Genomic DNA, 22,259 nt, shown 5'->3' with positions numbered 1-22,259 from the left:
CTTGGTTGGTTGAGCTGCAAAAGCTCTGTGTTCTGGCTTACGCTGAATATGCAAACTCAAAGGACTGAGGCATTAGGATGCTCATCTGAATGCTAATACTCAGATGACCTGTTTTTTTTGGGAGGTGCCATGCACTCAAAACCTCACACTGAATTTCAAAAGACCCATCCAGAAATTGAGAGGAAAAAAAAAAACATCAGAGAAATGTTTCTGTCTTATAGCTATTTTCATCCTGCATATGTTTAATGCTGGGGATTTATGCAATACGCAAAGCCATCTTTTTTTGTACAACATTTAATCAAAAAAGTCCTCCACCAACCAGCTGTGACACACCTAGCCCATGGGAGAAGCCGAGACAGGCTGTGACACAGGGATCAGAGGAAGGGTTATTATTATCATTTATTTACATGATTGTCACATCCAGATGCCCCAGGCCCTTTCACTACGTTGAGCACTATAGAACAACCAGAAGAAAACAACACTACCTGCCTCAAAGAGCTGACAGTCCCAGCGTAGGGCAGGAAATAGGAGGTAAGATGGACAAGTATCAGGGGGAGTTGTTCACGTAGATAAGCAGCAATAGCCTAAATGTGTGAGCTTATGGCAGGGTTTTCCAAAACCTGCTGAAAAACTGTGCCTGGAGCTAAGGATGAAATTTGGGCAGCAGGACACATATTTACACCTGGTAAATGAGAACAAATTTTGGGCAGTTCAGAGCCTTTAAAACAAATAAAACAAAAGTTGGGCCAATTCTGGTAGCACAAAACTGTAATAATTTGGTTTTCATGCATGTGGCTTTGGAGGCAACAGAACTGCTTTATGCTATTTAGATATTTCTATCATCTCTCTAAAAAAGCACGGCTCACAGCGATTTATAACCTTATTTTCATTCTGCTGCATCCAGGTGGGCTCTGGGTCTCCTTCATTCAAGTCCCTAGTGAGTGTTCATCCTGCCCTTCACCCAGGCACACTCTGAAAGTTTCAAGCACATGCCAGACACTGCTTTTTCAACTTCAGACAGCAACTGCCAAAAGCTCCGAAGTAGTATTTCCAAAAGCCACCTCTACATGTGTGAAGATAAAGCAATGAAGGAGCAAGTTATCAGTTGTCTTAAAGCAGGGCCTGCCTGTCCCTCCTGAACTGGAGGGGAAGCAGGAAGACTAACGCCTGGAAACTTGCAAACATGTGACCCCCTGGAAGATGTTTTTTTTTTTTTTTTTCTGAGTCACCTCCTCTTTTTTTTTATGCCAGCTCCCAGAAGCTGTAGTAGGTTAAGCAGGAAGGAAAACTGAAGTTAGAAAATCAAAATAATTTGAGTCCATTCCATAACTACTTCACGGATACTTATACCTTAAAAGTGATTCAGTAGGGGATTTCTATACTGAATACATAGCTCTAAAAACCAAAAAAGAATAAGCAAAGACACGTGTTTCCAGTATGAATGAAGCAGCTCTGCTTTCTTGCTCTCCAACATACACAAGTCCTTGTCAGCACAGATGACATAACAAAAGGAAAGAAGTTCCTGACATACAAAAGCTTGATATTTAGTATTTCTTTTAGCACAGAAAACACAGTGCCTTGGAGTTTTCCTGAGACATGAGAAAGCAGTAGTCTTAGCAGATGTCCTAAAACCTCTAGCTTAACCTTCTCATGGAATTGCTCTTCCTCCCTAGCAAAGAGCTTTACATCTTGAAGTTCTCAATGTATATCTGCTTCATTCAGTTTCAGCAATCATTAGCCAATTACTATGCTATATGCAGATTTTTTCTCCCTACAGATTTGACAGATACATTTATTTAGAAGGGAAAAAAGTTCTTGCATTGTTTACTAACAATGTATAACCTGATGTAAAACCAAAGTTGCCAAAGTCCTCAATACTGATGTCTTAGCAACTAATACAGGACAGCAGCAATGAACTTGGCTGCCAATAGCTTCTTTGTAGTAACAGCTAGGATGTATCGTGACACGTTGCATCAAATTCTTACCTTTTCTTGAAGTAACTTGGAGGAAGCTGCGTCACGATTTCCTTTTCCACCAGCAGTACTAAAATGGGACCATGGTAAAACGGCATTAAATGTTAAGGAATCTTCCAAGGCAAAATCTGGTTTCATAAAAATCTGAAACAGAAAAACAAAAGAAAAAAAAAAAGCATGTCTCTCACCTCTATGCTCATCCTTGCCAGTTTAACAGACATCCTGGTTAACAAAACTAATGCTGATTATTTTTTTTCTTCTCCAAAAAACAAGTTTTCATTTATCCAAGCAAACAGATCTTCTAACCAATTTACTTCACACCCTAAAAGCATGTGTGATCTGACAAACGTTTATTTTCATAGAAGTCCACTCTGAAATGACCTGGGTCAAGATCTAAACAACAAATTGCAGATGGATCCCCTAAAGGATCACAGCAAGCAGAGGCATCCCACTGTTGATATGCTCATTTCTGGGGCCCTGGTTTCTGCTAGACTGAGGATCCAGCCAGCTGTTCACATGCACCAAGTGTTCCCTGGAAGGGAACAGGGCCTCAAATGTATCTCCTTTAGGCACAGCACAGCAAATGTGCTGATTGTAGAAAGGTTTGATAGCATTTAACATTAACTCTATACATCTCAGAGAACTATCAGTCTGAAGTTCTCTCTGATCATATTATTTTTACTTGACAAAATTGGTATAAACCTGGAGGTAGACAGTAGCTCCCCTTTCCCTTTATTTGTGAAGTGTAATTTTAAGAGGTTCAACACAGGCTACAGCATGACACTACACTCAAACACTCTTGTTTCTGGGGCTTTAAACATTGCAGTCACAGCTGTTGAAGCAACAGGCTACACAACTGGCACAGAGATGCCGACCCATATTAACACTTTGACTCCTTAATGTACCTATAAAAAAGGTATTCAGACTGAAGTGGAATCTAGGGTTGTGTCTTTTGTCAACCCATGGCATAAAAACACATCATATATACTGCAAGCATCTATGCAAAAGGACTTTCCTTGAGGATTCAAGGGGTTAAATTCAATGCTACGTGGCACACTATGTAATATTCAAACATCTGTTGAACTCTCCAGTTTCCCCTTCCTCCTAAAACACAGGCTGTCTAGTTTTGCCCAGCTTTAAGATTTTAACAGGTTTTAATTATTAAAGATGAAAAAAAAAAAAATGGCATTTGTATTTTACTTTAAGTAAGAACAAAATGAACATCATAGTCAATATTAACCAAATAAAAAAAGAAAAAGCATCTTGTTCTTAATTCTTGTAAATTCTGAGCATCGCAGACACTCTTGATAATCAGTTCAAGTGATCAGCTTGGACAAGACTTCCATGTAACAGGAGAGTACATCCATATGTTCAAGGCTATATGTGAGAAATCCTTATAAAAGTTTAGAGTTCACAGAAACCATACCTTAGGTACTTGTTCCAGATCTGTCCTGGATTTATCTAAAATAAAGCAAAACACAAGAATTCATTCATGAGCAAAGAATTAAAAACAATTTCCTTGAATATTTTAAAATGCTACAAAATTTTTTAAGACAACAGTGCCAGACTCCTCACAGTGAGTGGACAAGTAACAGGACCATAAATTGAAACAAAAAAACTTCCGACTGAACAAGAAAACCTTTTTCATCATGAGGACAGTCAAGCAGGCTGTCCAGAGATTGAATAGCCTCCATCCTTGAAGGTTTTCAAGATCTGACTGGGTAAAGCCTGTACCTCAGCTGGACAGTCTCCCTGTTCTTGACAAGCATGGTAAGCAGGACATCAGAATTATCTCCCACATTTCTCTCACCTCTCTGTTACTTGATTGGTATTGAAATACTAAAGGAAACCTAAGAATCATTCTGCTGTTCTCAGTGGTTGGACAGACCAACTCTTACGGAAGTGAAAGGCCAGGTCTTGTGGACCAGAGCTGGGGAAAAACAAGCAATGCCTAAAAAAGAAACCACAGAAAATCCAGAATTTCAGTTTACCAAATGATGCTTCTAGGAATTTCCCACCTACAAAAGGAGTGTCCAGATACTTTGGTAACACCGTATTTTTTTTTCTTTCTAAAACCAAAGCTCTTTCAAAATGGCTAAAGCTAAGCCTAAAGAAGGAACTTGTCTTTCACAGTATGTGCCACAAACAGATTCACTGAGGAAGAGCTAATTCAAAATAACAAGCCCAGGGAAACCCTGCAGAAGGGCTGCCTTTTGCATGGAAAAGAAGGAAGAAAGCTGACTGGAAGAACAACTTGATCACAAGCAGTACACTACCGAATGCTTCTTGTTGCATTACATGTAGACAATTGATATAGATGAGCCTGATCAAACAGTGATTTGCAAATTAATCTTCAATTCATTTTTATCAGAAACTTTAACACAAAAATATTACAAACTTGCTGCAGTTTATAAGGGTTTATTTCCCTTTTGTTTGACTTGTGATTTTCATTTTCATTTTGCCTCTCCCCTTCCTTTGTCGAGTTTCATACTTGCTGAACTATTTCTATAAAATCTTGAAATTCAGCCCACAGACACCAAAAAAAAAGTGCTCCAGGTAGTCCTTGCTAACAGTAATGATAGAAACACTAAACAGAAATGGCCAGAGTGGAATTTCATGAGGTTCAACAATAGGAAATGCAAAGCCCTGCACCTGGGGGAGGAATAACCCCAGGCACACTACACACTGAGAGTTGAGCAGCTGCACAGCATCTGTGCAGAGAAGGATCTGGGGGGGTCCTACTGGACAACAAACCAACCGTGAGCCAGCACTGCACCCTTGTGGCAAAGTATCCTGGACTGTTTTAGGAAAAACACTGGCAGCAGGTCAAGGGAAGCTGATTCTCTACATAGAACTGGTGAGATCACATCTGGAGCACCGTATCCAGTTCCGGGCTGCACAGTAGAAGAAAGGAACGGACATACTGCAGCGAGTCCAGCAAAGGGCCACAAATATGAATGAGGGACTGGGGTATATTTCATACAAGGAAAAACAGAGAGCTCAGGCTGTTTAGCATGGAAAAGCTTGGGGGGAATCTTTTCAGTGTTTATAAAAATCCAATGAGAGAGCGTAGAGAAGAGGGAACCAAACTCTTCTCAGTGGTGGCCACTGACAGTACAAGTGGCAACAAGTACAAAATGAAACGTGAAAAATTCCATCTTCTATGGTGTGGGTGGCCAACACTGAAAGAGGCTGCCCAGAGAGGCTGTGTAGTCTTTATCTGTAGAAATACTCAAAACCAGACTGAACAGGGTCCTTGGCAGCTGCCTGAGGTGACCCTGCTTGAGCAAGGGGTTTGGACTAGGCCATCTTGAGAGGTCACCTCCCCTTCAGCCATTCTTTGATCCTCATGGCAGAGCCAGAAATGGCTCACTGCTGCTGCTCTTCATTGCAAAGTCAAGAGCTGCTAGAAGGTTGCTGTAATAGTCTCAGCTTATCTTCAACAAAAGAAAGTTAAAGAAAACACTGCCAGGGACTTAGTGACCTTCCATGAATGTAAACATGCCAAGAAAAAAAAATTATGAGCAGGTCTCACAAACATTTTGGCCTATCAGGTATGAGCAGTGGTCACAAATACATCTAGTCAATCGTGTCTGGGTTTTCAATTATTGTTACAAAGAAATCACCAGCAGCTATTTTTGCACATGAAGCCTATGAGCAAGTAAAAGAGATGATCAGTATGTTATAGTATTCATTAAAGGAACGACTTTTTAATGACAAAAGGAGGGCTTTGACTATACCATGGGTGTGTAACAGAGTCCTGTCGAAGGTATCTTTAGGAGGACAAATATTCCTGCACCTTTCATGAACCTTCTCTCTCTGCAAAACAAAAAATATATTAAAAAATTACTCTGAGACTGAAAGAAAAAGCATCTTTTTTTAAAATGGAACATTTTCATGGAAACATACTGCAACATGCCAAGTAATTCTGACAGTTTCACAGTAATATTTTTTTCCTCTTAAAAGTTCAGATGTTTGTCCACAGGTTAAAAATTTTGGTTGCTACATTGTTTTTTCAGTTATTGAAAAGCCAAAATAACCTCTCTGTATAACAGGAGATAATCACAGATTGGTTGTAATTACATATCCAAATGCTTATTTGCTCTCTGACCCAGAAATCACACCAACAAAGTAAATGCTTTTTCATTGCTAAATGAATTGAATCAAAGTAGATACTGCTTCAACATCCTGTTAATGGACACCTAGCTGAAATCACACATCTTGTTTTGTCATGCTGAGCTTCAAGTTTTACCTACAGGTGCAGTCAGCACTAGAGACCATAACGATCAGAAACTATGCTTCTAAAGACCACTGATAGATAGCTAGATCTCTTCTAGAAGCTACATCACGGGCCAGTTCCTCTTTCCAAAACCTTCTTTCATTTGCAGTCACTGCATTACACATTAATTTTAACAGAGCTCTTAAATGCTTTAAATGTCGAGCGTGTGAATGAATGGCATTACAGACAATTCCCTTTGACATACTTTAACTGTGATTTACACAAGTAACACACTTCCTGCAGCCAATTCTGTAACAGCAGAACGGTAAGAAAGTTACAAACCAAGGAAGCAGAAAACAGTGGGAGACTTCTGTATGTTCTTTCAGTTCAAAATAAAATAATAAAAAAAGAATGTTACTACATACTTACTGACACCTGTATTTTAAGAGTTTTTAGAAGTCTCCTACTGGTCCTGGTGTCCTTAGATGTAGCTTAAAATTTCCTGTTACAAAAGAAATCATTGAAATAATAGATCTATTTATAGTTTTAGGACTTTATGTATAAATGTTTAAATTGGAGATTCTTTAGAAATATCTCTAATCCTTGCAGCACTTACTCATGTTTTATATTTGATCCAAAGGTCTTAAAACATTACGTTGCACTGTAGAGCTCAATCATTAAACAATCCTTACAGAAAAAGGACTGATAATCAGAAAGAACGAATATGAAATGCAAGCCCTGGTGCAGACTGCAGTATTCAGAAATAACAGTGAAAAAACATGGAACTTTCTAGACGGAATTTAGACATTTTTCACACTAATAATATTGAGATTATAAAACAAGAAATGCCTAATGGAAAGTCAACAAGCACTAGAGAACAAATTAATGATCAGCTAACTGTAAGATGGTCTCCTAACGGGCACAGTCACTAATTAGTAGCAGGTTCTCCTCTCTCTTTCTGGCCCCTAGTACCACGTGCATCGAATTTTGCATCCTTACCGGAGTGATTTCCTGTTGGTATAATGCAAAATGTTCCTTGGTGATCTGTGGGAGGTAGAATGAAGGCGTGACTTCAGTGTCCACAAAGTCCACTCCCCATGTTTTTGTAAAGAAATCAGATTCCCTTTTTGCTAACCTAGGATCATTTAGCGCTGCTGGGAGATTGACTTTGGAATGATAAATAGTCCATCTGTGCTGATCCGCAACTAGAGATGGGCTGTCACATAAGTTATTGGGATCGCCTGCGGCACAAAAGACAAGACAGTTGTGTGTTTTTAAGATGAGAAACCAAAAGTTGTATTTTTGTTAAAATGTGATCTTTAAACAAGCTACGTTTTAACAATTACACAGTGGATCAGAATTACCTATCCAGAAGACACGACATTTTCATTTCTTCAATGCTACCTTGCATTTCTTCTATCACATTAACCAACACAAGTTTTGAACAAAAAAGTGTATCCACACTCACTAAATATCTTTAGCTCAAAACCATTAACTTCCACTGAAGAAGAAAAAAAAATCCAACTCCTTACACACATTATTAAAAATCTGGACTACTTGATCAGAAACACAGTCGAAATTCACTAGAATCATATTCCTTAATTCTTCAGATCCCATCCCACCACCTCTCTTTATCAACTAAGCTTTGGTATACTGCAGCAGCTATGACTTTGACCAAAACCAGGTCTTATGATACCACTAGAGACTTATGACAATGGTACAGACAGGTCTTGGTCTTTTGCTTCCCACTGCAAAAGGGCTGGGGTGTAACACAGAAGTAGAGCAACAAGACCCCAAGCACGCTGGATAGATCTGTTCCACACACACCTTTTTTCTTGTTTGTGGTAAGAATCATAGCTACAGTGTAGAATCACACAGACAAGACCCTTCCTATAACGTGGAGATCTAAAAGGAAACTGGATGGTAAGAAGCAGAACTACAGCATAATTTGAAATAAGGCCACGGCTTAGTACGCTTCACACAGAATGCAAGAGAATTTGGAAATTTGACTGAAGAATTGAAAATGGATTTTCACATTAGCAAACATAACAGTGTTTTCACTCTCCTTGCACATTAACATTACCTGTGGGCTCCTTGGGACAGACATCAGGCAGTGACTGCACAGGTCGAAAGCGCTTGGCCACATCCATTTCCTTTTTAAAGAAAGCATCGCTGCTGTTTGACTGAGGCACTGGTGAAGAACTGTGGCTCGATGCCATTGCATAAAATCACCACTTGATAAAAGCTGAAGGAGAAACAACAAACACCACGGCTTTAATGAAGTTCTGGCTGCGGACTAACAAGAAAGAAACGCTCTGTCAGTTACATAGATTTCGGTTTGTTTTTTCATACTGCAACAATTTAACTGACACATTTCAATAAGAACATGAAAAATAAAGACGAAAATAAAAGGCAGAATGTAACTTCACCGTCCGTTTCCTCCCACACCTTCAGGTATGAAGGTTGGCTTGTTCCTGTGCACAGCACCAATAAATTCTGACGTTAACAGCAACGGAAATCTTTCAGGCACTTCTGCCTTTCTGCTGCCAGAAGCACTGCAGTCACGTTGGCAGTAAAACTCCCTCCGAGGTACCAAATAGTGCAGGTAAAGGAATGTAACAGAGGGAGGAGATCACCTTCATTTTCTGTACGTGTTTCATACTGTCCTGGCGCTGCCCTGCACACATACAGCAGGGCAAGGGAAGACACAGAGGATCCCAGCACCTGAAGCAGCGTTGTAGGACAAGACCTGTGCAAAGGCAGCCTGCGTGCCGGGCTTAGCTCAGCGCTCCCAGCCTGGAGCTGGGTGTAAAACCGCTGCTGGGGGGCTCGCAAAAGCTGCTGGAGCTTCCTGGCCTCGCTCTGGTGGAGGCAGAGGCAGCGTGCCAGACGTCTGCACAGGTAGGCAGCTGTGCTCAGCGAGGCTGAACCGCGGTGTGTCGCAGCGGGTGCCCTCGCCCCGCTGCCTCGCACGCGCTGTTTTTTCCCAAAGGAGCTCTAAAACCTACGCCTGCCATTTGGGGAGAGCCCAGCAGCGACGACCCACGCGAATGATACAGCATTCAGCATTTACAGCAGCTGGAATCTGATGTCGGAGGGCATCCTGGAGTTTCAGACAAATCAGGATCCGACGAGCACGCCACGTGCGTGAGAAAAACACGAGCATGCAGTACTCAGAGAGCACAAACATCTTCCCTAACTCCATCCAGGAAAAATGGTAATTCCCCTTCTCGTGGCTGTCTAGCACAGCACAATAAACAGGAGTTTATTTCCGTACTAAAAGCACTCGCACAGAGAAGACAATCACAACCCAGATCAAAAAGCCCTGGAGGAGGGAAAGTCCCACTAATCTTCAGTTGAATTTTAAAGACTTCGTTTGAAAATAAACACCCTTAGAAATCGTACACCAGGACTGAACACCAGCACGAGTTCCCTCCGTCTGCAAACAAAGCTGCATTTCTATCAAAGCGTTGGCCAGCTCCGTAATAAACTGCACAACTAATACAGGTCGGAGAGTTTATTAAAACTTCCCTATAATGCACGGCTCCAAGAGCACCTGTTCAAAGGGACTGATCTGAATCCTCTAAAGAGAAATAAACACATCCTGCAAAATCTGAACGCTTAACTGCCAACCCCTAAGGGACACCTAAATTACTTACTACCCTGTGAAGGAGCACAGGAAGATAAAAGGCCTATTTCATCTTCAATCACTCGAGTAGGCACCGAGGGATGACTGCACGTCACCGTGTCAACTTCTAACAGCAGCACGTACGTTGCAGCAAATCTCATCTGGAAAAAAAAAAAAGTTCTGCTTTCTAAACAGGGTTGGAAGTGCCCTACAAAACAGTTCTGAAGACAAGCTAAGATACGCACAGCTGTAAGACAGCATCCCAATGAGCAGGAGCATAAAAATAAGCCAACACTGAGCACGGTGCTGATGTACCCTTGCCTTTTTCCCCCTTCTAACTACGCTGTACGACAATGAGGGTAACATGCTTTAAAAGTGACTTTTAAGGGGTGAAAACAGACCAGCAGAACCCTTTTTTCTACAAATGTGCCAAAAAGCTGAAAATCTGTCTCCCTTTTTTGTGGGGAAGGAGTATCCCAGGTTTCCAGTTAAATCAACACTGAAGTTACAGCTCAAGGTATAGAACAGGAGCACTAAAGGAAATCTGGACAGAGCAATACAGGGGAAAAAAGAAATAAAAACAAAGCAAAACAACTCAAATGTGTGACAGACCTTCCTTAGATATCATAAACATCAGTGTTGCTCCCTAAAATGTCCCAAAGAAAACTTTTTTTCAATGCTACTCCTGTTAAGTCTTCACATTTTTGTGTCTCTCTGCGTTCCCAAAGCATATTCTTTCTTTATGAAGCTCTTCCCTAATGTTTTCGGGTGTTTAGTGAAAAATCTTGCTCGTGATAATGACAGAACAATATCACTTTAGCATCTTGAAAAACACATCCGGTGCTGAAATATAATAATCAAGTCTCCTAAAGGCATACAGTAAATTTATCCACACTTGGAACTGCTTCAAAGTTGTGTTTTTGCAGTTTTTCTCCCGAAAAAAAGCCTCTGTAATGAGACACAGCCTGCTCTAGCAGATGTGTGAGCAGCTAAAGCAATTTGTAGGAAGCACCGAAATCTTGTCCCCTTGTTAGCGAGTCTTTCATTAAACCTCTCTCCTTCCCCTATAACGAAGCATTGCTTCAAAGTATTTTCCAAGATGGAAATCGTCTGAAGTACATAAATCTCAGCGGAGAAAACGCTAGCTGCCATGTGCAGGAGCAAGATTTAAAATACATTAAAAGGCCAATTTAACAACGAGGACAGGTTTAATACCTCAAATTTTCACAAAGGAACGATACCTCCTCTTTCACAGGTATATTTTAGGGTGAAAATGGTAAAAATTCACATTGCCTTCGGACACTGACAAAACCTGAAAACAGAACGAGAAGGGCACAACAGAATTTCAAGGAGTGGATTTCAGGGAGATATAAAGATTCACAGACAGAGACCTTCTTAAGTGGCATGCAATACGATGCTGCACTAAATTATTCATAGTTAACAGCTATTCTAGTAGACTCATAAGTCAGGGCCTTATGGATAATTAACCTCAGCCAACAGCCACGTTTGCAGAGGAATATTCTCATCTGTGCTGCCAAAAACGGGCATTCCCCAAACTGCAGTCCTTAAATTAGGAAGAATTGCTTCGGATAGAGGAAGGAAAAGAAAATAAAAAGACAGACAACCAGACAGAATTACCAGAATTAAATCCAAATTGCCAAGGAAAATGTGAGAAGCTTATTTTAAGAGAAAAATCCTGGCCTACACCTGAGCCCTTCTGTGTCTGTTAACCTGGCAGACAACCCAAAAATGCCGTTTCACTTGCCCACCAGCAGAACGGCCTTTCCTTGAGCTACACTGCTAAACACTTGCGAGAGAAATGGATTTATAACCAGCCTTCTGAATCAGCGTTTTAAAATATGCGGCGATACATGAAGTTGCTGATTTAAACACCCGAGAAACAATGACTTTCAACATCAACGTGGAACAAAACTGCCGCAGGATATTTTAACTCTTTCAACTTCAAGTGAAACGCAGGTAAATGGAGCCAACTGAATAAGCTGGGCGGGATGAGTTAGGAGACGGTGCATCCCCTGAGCCTCCTGCTTAGGAGAGCATATGTGCAGCAAGACGGATATGCATCTGGGTGACTTCATGGCATCAATATTTAAGTGACATCCAATTAAAACTGGGTTAGATTAACTCTGTTCTCTCCAGCAATCACTGTAATTTACTCACATCTTGTCTAGCAACGCATACTAAACTAGCATAATAAAAAACCTGAGGGATTAGGTACTAGAGAAATAATGGAAATAGAGGATTACGGCTGTGTTTGCAACGTGCCTTCGATGTATTAAACCCACCCTGCACACACTATTCATTTCCTTAGTTAAAGGATGACATTGAATTACACTGTTGTGATGACTTACTGTCACTGAAGTTAAACTTTTTTCCCCTTCAAATTCAACCACCACAAAGAAAACAGCTTCGATGATGCAAATTCACAGCGCTCTGACGGTCTGAACACACGAAGATTAGTATTTCGTGTTTAACCATTACACAGCTTCCTCTGAAAACATCCTCATTCAGTAACAGGCTTGGCAACTACGATATGACACAGTTGTACAATGAGCAGCGTTGAATAAAATGTCTGTAACGATAAATGCAATAACCTCACGCGTGCATACCGTACACTCAGCACAGGATGAGATCTGTGCAGTTAGTAATATCTTAATCATATCAGTTTTAACAAGTGTTGCGATGACTGCTCTATGACTGAAGTTACACAAGCAAGCTTTCAGCAGCTAAAAGGAGAGCATAACAAACGATTCAACCTCTGGGTATTACTCAGAAGTGATTGCACGGGATGGTTGTAACTCCTGTGCACGTGTTGCTTTTATTAAGCTCTTACTAACTGGGTGAAGTTCCTCAGAAACTGCCTTTCCATATTCTGTTACCCTCTGCTACTGAAGCAGCAGTACACAGCTCCATATGCACACCCTGTCACACGAGGCACAAACTAAGCCTCACCTACCCGTGGTTAGCTTCGTTCTCAGATTTCCTCGTTTGCTGGCAGTTTGCCGTTAGCACTATCAAGCACTTTTCTGTTTGCTACTTGAGGCAGCAACTTCAAGTGAATTAATCTTTTTTTTCTTTTGCTGGAAATTTTCATGTGTGCATGCTCTGGTTTGTAAAGCTGTAATTTTGTGCTAACAATACAAATTAGAATTTATGAAGCCAGCACAGTCCCTGCAAGGTGCAGAAGTAGGTAGTAATTTCTCCTTTATCTGCACTCTACCTCTCAAATGAAAATAAATCTCACCTACTAGTATTAACTCCAACTTAAATTGGTAGTTTTGATTAGTTAGCTGGTACTACAATAGACACCCAGGAACACAGAGCTTATTAACTCCAAACCTTCATGTTATTCATAGAAGCTCCTCTCCAAACGCAGCTTTGGCTTCAAGCACAACACCTGAGAAGAGGCCCTTTTGGAACGGAAAACCATCAGAAGCCACCCACAACTCACATTAAAGCAAAACATTTTACTGTTTCCAGAGAAGTGATAAATACTGCAGATACTTATCAAGAAACGGATACTTGAAACGTTACTGGGAGAGAAAAATGCACCAGGGATTGCTTCCAGGGCCTCAACAGGCAACGATGTGCCCGTTATTGGTCCGGTGTATTTACCCTGTCCTCAAAAGCCTAGATTTCCCACTGCTATTTTACAGTTCTTTGTTGAATCAGCAAGGTTTAACCTTGTAACAAGGAAACCGCGGTAGGAGCAAAGTACACACCACCTTTGTAAGACAATATGGAGCAGCCCTGGCTCACGCAAGCTTTCATTTTCTTTCAACCAGCTAATTCCTCGGGCTGAAGTTTCCCCGCTTGCCCCAACACCTCAAGACAGACATCTCTCTTTCAGGAGGGGTGCCAAGAGGGTGAGCTTTCAGTAAAAAGATTTAAGCAGTTTCAGAGAATGAGGTTAAGGCTGCGGAAGCTGTTCTGCGAACTCAAGCTTTTTCTGAATACCTATTTACATCCTGGGGCTTCAGAGCAAGAAGCAGATTGTCGGGGGAAGGCAAGGCTAGATTCGGAGGAGAGCTGTGACTTGTCCCCAGGAGGAGCCATCCACGCTTGGTGCACATTTCAGCAGCACGTTTCCTTACACAACTTGGAGAGGAGCCTGTGCCAGCCCAGCCTTCTGAAAGCTGACTAATTACACATGTGTTTCTGTTCACACACACACAGGTATTTCAGTGCATTCCGCACACCCAGTAATAGCATCTCCAATCTCCTACTCCCACCTTGTCCACAAAGGTAGCAGGAGTGCTGACCGCCCAGATGAGCTCTGCTGGAAGGAAAGCGACCTGACAAGGAGGCCGTTTATCAGTTATCCTATATCTCCCATCTGTCCTGCTCTCCGCCACGTGTGCTGTCACAAGCCAGCATATTCTGCAGTGGGTTGGGCCGTGCTGAGCCGAGACAGACTGTGCTACTTTCTCAGCAACCAGGGACCACGTAAAAGCAGGAGCATTTGAAAAGCTTAATTAACAATGCCACCATCCTGCCCTGCATCATCTCCTTCATAACGCCACCTTGCAGAGCCTTCCTCAAATGAGGAAAGAGGAAAAAAAAAAAAAAATAACGTGACTACAATGAACACGACAGCTACATCCCCACTGCACTGTGTGCAGACTACAAGGCCAGGGCAAAACAGCAGCAGATTTTCATACCACGACAGTTTGTACCAGTTTCTTTTGCCTTCCCTAGCTGAAGTCACCTTGGCAGTAGATTTAAAATGAAAATAAAAGTTAAAAAAGAGCCACGTGAGCTTTAGCTGAGCACCACTTCTTTAAACATAAAAATAAGATCCTCTGAAAAAAGTTACCCTGTAAAGCCCCCAGTGCTGAATAGTCTATGGTTGTTTGAGTGAGCGTACCCACAAATTATTTAGAATAATAAACAGGTGTAAATATTTTGTTAAATATTTGAGAGAGATCTGTCTCCCTATAGACAAGCTATGTCAGAAGTAGTATTTCACAGTTCTCCAGGTATTAAATGAAACAAATTAAATGGAACATCTGTGATGTATCCAATGTGCCAAACACATTTCTTCTCATCTGGAAACCTGACTTCCCAATGATGAACGCTAATCTGAAGTCAGAAGGCAGCTTCTGTGCTGGAGCAGTCTTTCCTACAGCTATTTAGGTCATTAAGCGTCGAGTTCTTCAATGCCACGAGTGGCAGAATCATTCAGAAACAATTAACAAAGCAGGAAAAACCTCTATCAGAAAAGAAAAGCCCTTGTGGTTATTTGCCCACACTAACACACAACAAAGGAGCGAGATCTTTGAACTCTTGTCAGGCACCAGCATTACCGTGTGCATCATCTCCTTGGAAAATGGTGAAACATGAGCATCTCGAGCATCTCGTACAGCTCCACAAAGGTACGTGCAGCTGAACAGAGATCAAGGAGCCCCGGCAGACACTCCAGCTAAAGTCTGTCAAAGGCAGAGCCTGCGGAGTAGTGACATTTTGAGGAGAGGCAGAACTACATCAGCCAGAGCAAAAACTGTAACAGTAAGGTTCTGACTTTTTGAAAGGAGTCAGACAGAAGCTCACGGGGATTTGCGTCAACAGCAGGTTTCCCTGCACAGGCTTTCCACTTGCTATCTTCGTCAGGGTTAGGCTCAATTCATTAATCTGAAACTAATTTTCTAAAAATGCGATTTTTCATGAGAATCATGGCTTTCCAACACCATACCACAGCTCTGAAAAACTGCAAGCAGCTGTGAAATAACTATTTCAGTTAAATAAAATATATTTAACAGTTCTGCCATTATGCAAAAAGCTGAGATCAGTGGTTATCCAAGAGCTGGCACATCATACTTTCTACAGTTTTATTGAGCAACCCCAGTCCACAAGCAAGAGGCAGGAAGCTGCTCTGTAGGGCAAGTATTCTGCAAGCAAGACCAACAAAACTTCACCTTGGGGAGCATCAGCAAGTGCTACCCGTGTTTGTTAATAGTTCTTGTGATGTTAACACCATCCCAACAGAAGATCAGTCGAAAGGGATTCGATTCTCATCACTGCCTTTTTACCCCTCAAGGAGCTTCCACTTACAAGAATGAAAAATATTTCTATAAACATAAAAAAGTAGAGCATGGCTATGCTACATTTAGAATACCAAAAAATAGAAGCAAGGTCTCACATTGCTGCTTACAGTAACTGTATAATACCGATGGACACACTCTACCATATTGCAAAGCACAAAATAAGCTACTGCAACTGTAATAACCCACTGCATGCCACCTCAGGTGGGGTGTGTGTGTGTTTCTTTTCATGTTTTAAGACCAGATTCATAGAGAAAATGCTAGGATATTTCTACTATCTAAATATGAGTGTTTTGGAACATCTGGTCAGAAAACTGATCCAGCATTTTTAAGTAGGAAGAAAACAATTCAATACATTATTTTGAAAATAATACATTTTTTTTTTTGCCTAATATCTAGGTGAGGTAGGTGCAAAAAGTTAGATACAGAGAACCTTACATGTGTTGGAAAATATTTCTTTGGAATTAATAGTATGAAGCCCCAGAAATACATACATAGAACATCCATTCATGCACACACTTTCTCTCTTTATGCCTTATTTGTAAATCAGCAAGAATCAACAAAATAAAGATTTTTTAAAAATAATAATAATAAAAAAAAGGTTGGCTGAGCCTGCCAACTTGGAGGATTTTAAATCTTGTATTGTAAGATGTCTGTGGCCCTTGACTCTTCTGCTCAAGAAACATACGGTTCCTTATTTCCCCAAAAGTCTGAAGAGGGAAAGCAGAAGTGGCTTTTACACCAAGTTGGAGCCCCAAAAGGAGAAACGATACCTGATTCCACTTCCCAACTTCTTCTCACTTAAACCAACAAAGAACAAGTCTGCAGACTGCTTTCTCTGCCCTCTCTAGTGGCTCCTGACACTTCTCGGGGAAATGTTTCTGTTCAGCCTTGGAAATAGATGTCCTTTTATCCCATGAAGCTCATGCTGGCAACAGAAAAGCAAAATTCCTCTATATGCGCACCAGACTCCTACAACAGAAAGATAGTGACGAAGACACAGGGACACCCGGTGGGAAGACCCCAGATGTTACTGGGGAATGGGATGAGAGAGGTTGAGCTGTTTCTCAGCACACCGCCTTCAGACCTCATTGATGAGGCTGCCAGCACAATGCACTGTGGCTTTTGCTTAGAGAGCTGCAGATCTGTCAATTAGTTAATGTTAGGCATTGTTTTCCTACCCAACGGAAGTACTGTCTGACTTCCAGAGGATTTCGAGGGAACTACAGCTTGGGAAAGAGTCACCCTGGCTCTATAGTAAAGCAGCAATTACTGCAGCCACTACAACAATTAACATACTGCAGTCAGGGTTTTCAGTAAGACGACTTTCTCACAGGGACACAAAGCAGCTGTAGCTGTACAGGACAACTGCGGTCACACTTGGGGATCTTTGTTCCACATGCCTTCTTCTTGTTAAGGACTCCATCAGACAGGATGCGAGTAAGACAGTAAAGTCAATACACCGCCTGTACTTCAAAACACCCAGAAGCACATATCCAGGTTTATCATCAAATAAATATTTTGATGTACTTTAGAACTGGTACAAGTTTGAGATCACTCGATGTTCTCTAACAGAAATTCGAAGTATTTATAGAATATAAGAACAACAGATAAGGAAAAGGGAATCAATAAAATGGTAAGGCCAAAACCGGACACTCAAAGAGAGAGAAAGTTCATGTTTTGGTGATACAGGTGGTCAGCATTTGACAAACACACTTAGCTACGTCCCTCTCAACAGGGCATACCACATTTGGAAAATTACAGTAAAGAAAGGTAAGAAACAATGTTTCTCTACAATTTTGTCATGGAATCACAGAATCATCTAGGCTGGAAAAGACCTTAAAAAATGCTCAGGTCCAACCACCAACCTGACCTACTGCTGAGTCCCATCCCTAAACCACCCCCAGTGCCACAACAGTGTCCCTCAGTGCCACAACCATGAAGGAAGTGGCTGTGATTCTGTTTGTCTATAAACTCAGGAACCACCACGCTTCCGAATGATATTTGTAAACAAACAAACAACAAATCGTTTTGTGCTCCCCATCCCAGCTGGGCATTATGGAGAAAACCAAAAACACCTTCTCTAAGCGTTATGCCGGTCAGTATAAAAGCTGTCCGTGCAGAGCACGGTGCCACCACGCCGTACCTTAGTGAAAACACTCCAAGAGCATCTGAGGAAGGCCGTCGTCATATCTCTTCCAGTTGCATCATACAGAAACCCTCCTGATGGTGTAGCCGGGCAGCAGCGCGCCGAGGACCTGCGTGGAAAAAAGCCCAGTGAGTGCCCGGCCAGGGAAGGCTGACATTTCCACACACAACGCCTTCCCGTCCACACACACACACACACACACACACAAAACCACCAGGCACCACTTTCCAAACTGCCCGGGGTTGCCATGGAAATGCGAAATTTATCTTTAGAGTGGAGAGCTGCACGCTCCCCGGCTCGGCGCCCCTTCCCCTCAGCGCCCCCACCGCCCGCCTCGCTGCGCACACGGCTTGGGGGCGGCCCGGACAAAGGGCCCTGAGGGAAATTATTCAACTTTCCCGGCCTTTAAACCAAAAAAGGGGGGGACCCCAGGGTTGAGGTTGCGGTGGCACCTGTACGGGCGGCCTAGCGGCAGGGCGGCCGGGGGCGGCTCCCCGCTGCCTACCTGAGGCGCCGGCCCGGGCGGCGCGGCCTAGCGCGGCGACACGTCGCTGCCCCGGGCTCGGGGCGGCCCTCGGGAAGCGGCCCGGGCGGTGTCGGTGGCGGTGTCGGCCCGGAGGAGGCACGGAGGAGGCTGAGAGGAGGAGCCGAGGCGCCGCCTTCTCTCCCCGCCGCCCGGGGGAGGAGCGGCGGCGGCCGGCGGAAGGGGCTGCCCCCGGCCGGCCGGGGAGGCCGCGGGCACCGCCGCCATTTGAGGGACTGGAGCCGGGTGGATGGGGGTGGGGGTGCGAGGAGCTTTGCGTGGGCTAAAAGCTCTTTGTAACGCCTGAAGTGCCCCTCAGGGTCGTGTTTTAGGATTTAATGCCGTAGCAGGCCGCCAAAGGTGGTGAAGTTTACGATAGGGGAGGGTCCCCCAGGCAGAGATCCCAGCACCGAGCCTGCCAGAGCTCAAGAAGCGTTTGGAAAATGCTCTCAGGCACCCGGGCTGATGTCTGGGTGCTCCTGTGTGCAGCCAGGAGTTGGGCTCAATGCGCCTTGTGGGTCCCTCGCAGCTCAGGATACTCGCATTGTTCTGTGAAACACGGGGGCATGGCACATTCCAGTGAAACATCTCACACCTTACCATGTCTACAACGCACTCAAACACCACACAACAAAAAGTATCGCAATGCAGGGGCACGCGAGGCGCTGATTAATCACCAGCAGCAATTCCAGTCTCATTAAGGAGCAGAAAGGCACGTGGACGTGTCTCCACGGGCCCATGGCTATGTAAGCTGGGTGAGCGCGTGTCTGTGGAAATTCACACCCTGCACACCCACGGCTTGCCAGCTCACGCCTGCTGACACGGAGCACTGTGTGTCCTGCCTGCCGTGACTGCAGCCTAACCCCGTGAGAAGAACTTGGCAGCCAGGCCCCAGCAGTCCAGCTCGCTCAAACACGTCACCACAGCTGGGTTTAAGATGTTTTCTCACTCCTCGGTGGTGAATGTTGACAGACCTTAGTTGGGTAGACCTTGAGAGCGCTGGACCTGATCTGACCCAATTTGCCCTTCTTCTCAGGGTGCTGCTCCTCTGCCAGGTGGCAGCCTCCTGTCTTTAGCTTTTCACTTTGCAGTAATGACAACAGAAACCCACCGACATCCATAGTGACCCCCTCTAGTTGCTAGTACAGCAGAGTGGGATTTTTTTGCAAGAGAAGAAATTAGTTGTGGACGCAGAATAGATACATACATACGTGCGCACATTACACAGTACTGAATAACAGGAAGCAAATGCAAGACACTGCTGTCCATGGAACCCTGTTTTAAGGACATTATTATTCTGCATTTCACTGGTGGTCCTGGGGAGAGTGCATTTTAAGAGTGCAGTGTCCCTTTTCATTTTTCCTGTCTGACTTAGTTTGCAACACAGCAAATGGCTGCATCAGGCTAAAGAAATAGTGCTAGCATTGCTACCACCGGCTATGAAAGGCTTATTCCAAAGAATAACATTATAACTATAATAATCTATAACCTCAGTAAATTTAAAGCACAGACCCAGCAGCAAGGAAGCCGTTGCACATCCCATGGTAGAGGCCGCAGTTTCAGGTGTCATGCTCATAGGGTGGACCTCATGTGTCTTCGTCACTTCAAAGCTGTGTTTTGCTAAAACTTTGGCTCCAACAGGCAAATGACACAGCTATTCACACCTGTGTACTTACACACTTGGGCTGTAATTTCCACTGAGACTTCTTGTCTAGCATTAGCACGAGTCTAAGAGCTAGGCAGAGCTCAGCTTTTGGACCAGGACATGGAATCTCCTGGGTCAGGTGTCCCAAATAGGGGACAACTATTTGTGGGATCTGTTGTCCCGCCCAGACCACAGTTATGTGCTTGTTGGTTTGTCAACTTCTCAGACACTGCAGAAAGGAATGCTTGAGAGTTCTAGGTGGGAGGATTTCATTAGTGTTCATTACCCTCAAAGGGCAATGTAAATCTGTGGCTGCAGTTTTTTTGCTTTCACTTCTTAATTTCATTCTCTCAGGCCACTGCATGCCTGGATGCATTCATGGGTCCCCAGTATTCAAACTGTGAAATCCTGAGTGATGCCATGGAGCACAAAAAAGGGTCCTAAGATGCTTACTTTGCAATTACTTCCCTCTTGTTTACCTATCTAGAAGGCCCCAGCTGAGCTGACGCTATGAAGCCAAACAAACTCCTCATCAACTGTCCACATGGAAGCGTGTGAGCATGCTGACCACCTCTGTGACAATCACAGCCCTAGCCTGCATGTCACACAGCCCTAGCAGCACAACATCACATTTTATTGAGGGCACAGGGAACACCTTTGACTCCCTTTCATTCACAATATCAATACTGCTGTTTTCCATGTAAAACCATCCAGAGCTGTTGGGAAGTGGTAATGTCATGCCCAGTGCTGGATGTTTGGATGTTTGGATGTTTGTGTTGTCGTTGCTATTGTTGATCCAGGTTAACACCCTAAAGCTGAAACAACTGGAGAGTGAAATCTGTGCTGTGGATCACAAGCATTTTGCATAAGAATATTCCTGCCATTTTTTTTACAATGCCTTTGTGGCTCGCTACTCACACAGCACCAAACATTTAATTGCAAAGCTTATTGAAAGCACAGCTTAACATGCTCCTGTGTGGACTGGAGTGCTGGCTACCCAGCTTGGCCCACTGATTGCCAGTTGTGTGTGTGACAGCCTGGGAAACGCTGCTGTAGGCTGAAACAACACTGTTAGCTGCTCTGTGTGTGAAGGTGCAATGTAATCTCATCTTCTGTCTTACCCTGCAACAGATTTGTGCAAGGTTTATTTCATCACGTTAAAAAGCAGAAAATGTGGCACTACAGAAAAGGAATCATTAGTTTAATATTACTGTTACATCATAACTGTTGGCTTTGACTTCTGATGTCACCAGCACCACTAGTTCGTCCTCTTTACATCCATTATACCTTTCCTAGACACAATTTAGAAAATAAAGCTGTACTTTCTCTTGCTTTAAAACACCATGCTTGGCTTTCTGAGGTACTGCTATTAATATAATTTCAGCAGAGCTCAAACAGGTTTTACTGGTAGCTGGAATAGCAAAAGGAGCAAAAAAAGCATGTTAAATATTAAATGCTTGTTAGGAAGCCAACAGGAATTTCCCTCCAGCAACCTGTAAACTTCTCTCACCATATTTTTGTAGCATCTTTTCCACTACCTGGCAGAAATCTCTTTGTCCCTAACAGCCACAGCTGTGTTCAGACTGCAGGCACACGTTTGACACGCTTCTCATGGGGAAAATATGTCTTTCTCTGCCCTTTAATCCCCGAAATATGGCACAGTTGCAATAAAATGTGAGATCATGCACATAATGTAAAACTAATCATTGTATATAGATCCATACTGCAGAAACACTGAGTTTGCAGAATTTACTCACATGGATAAAGCCAGTAAAATCAGTAATGTCTTTGAAATAGGTTGTAAAGCTAGGGAGGGGGAATGGCAATGCTCAAGATTTACAGGTTCCTAGTAATCAAAAATACTCCACCTGTTTGCCAGGGGTCATTTTCCTTTCAACACGGGTGATGCTGTGAGACTGAGGTCTATCAGTAAGAAGCGGAGCCAGCTGGAGGAGCCTGCAAGTACCACCTCTGGATGAAGCAGCCGTGCACAGCACCGTAAAATCTGTGCTGTGGCTCCAGTGTTTTTAAGATCTAGGAAACCCCAAGCGGTGAAGTTCCAA

General features: G+C 43.1%; 1 protein-coding gene across 1 annotated transcript in view; it reads right to left on the bottom strand.

The window, feature by feature from the left end:
• VPS54 (VPS54 subunit of GARP complex) overlaps window positions 1-18,655 on the bottom strand; it is a 48,358-nt gene extending 29,703 nt beyond the window's left edge. The window contains exons 1-7 of the mRNA XM_084283677.1: window positions 18,534-18,655; window positions 18,026-18,137; window positions 8,276-8,437; window positions 7,192-7,433; window positions 5,714-5,792; window positions 3,400-3,434; window positions 1,986-2,117 (exon numbers count right to left, since the gene is read on the bottom strand). Of these exons, the coding sequence (XP_084139803.1) occupies window positions 1,986-2,117; window positions 3,400-3,434; window positions 5,714-5,792; window positions 7,192-7,433; window positions 8,276-8,411 (624 nt within the window). The 5' untranslated portion in view covers window positions 8,412-8,437; window positions 18,026-18,137; window positions 18,534-18,655. The remainder of the gene's footprint in view (window positions 1-1,985; window positions 2,118-3,399; window positions 3,435-5,713; window positions 5,793-7,191; window positions 7,434-8,275; window positions 8,438-18,025; window positions 18,138-18,533) is intronic.
• Window positions 18,656-22,259: the final 3,604 nt, after the last annotated feature.

This window comes from Netta rufina, assembly GCF_964035555.1.
Source record: "Netta rufina genome assembly, chromosome: 3".
Taxonomy (NCBI): Eukaryota; Metazoa; Chordata; class Aves; order Anseriformes; family Anatidae; genus Netta; species Netta rufina.
This window is presented reverse-complemented; position numbering and strand designations above follow the sequence as displayed.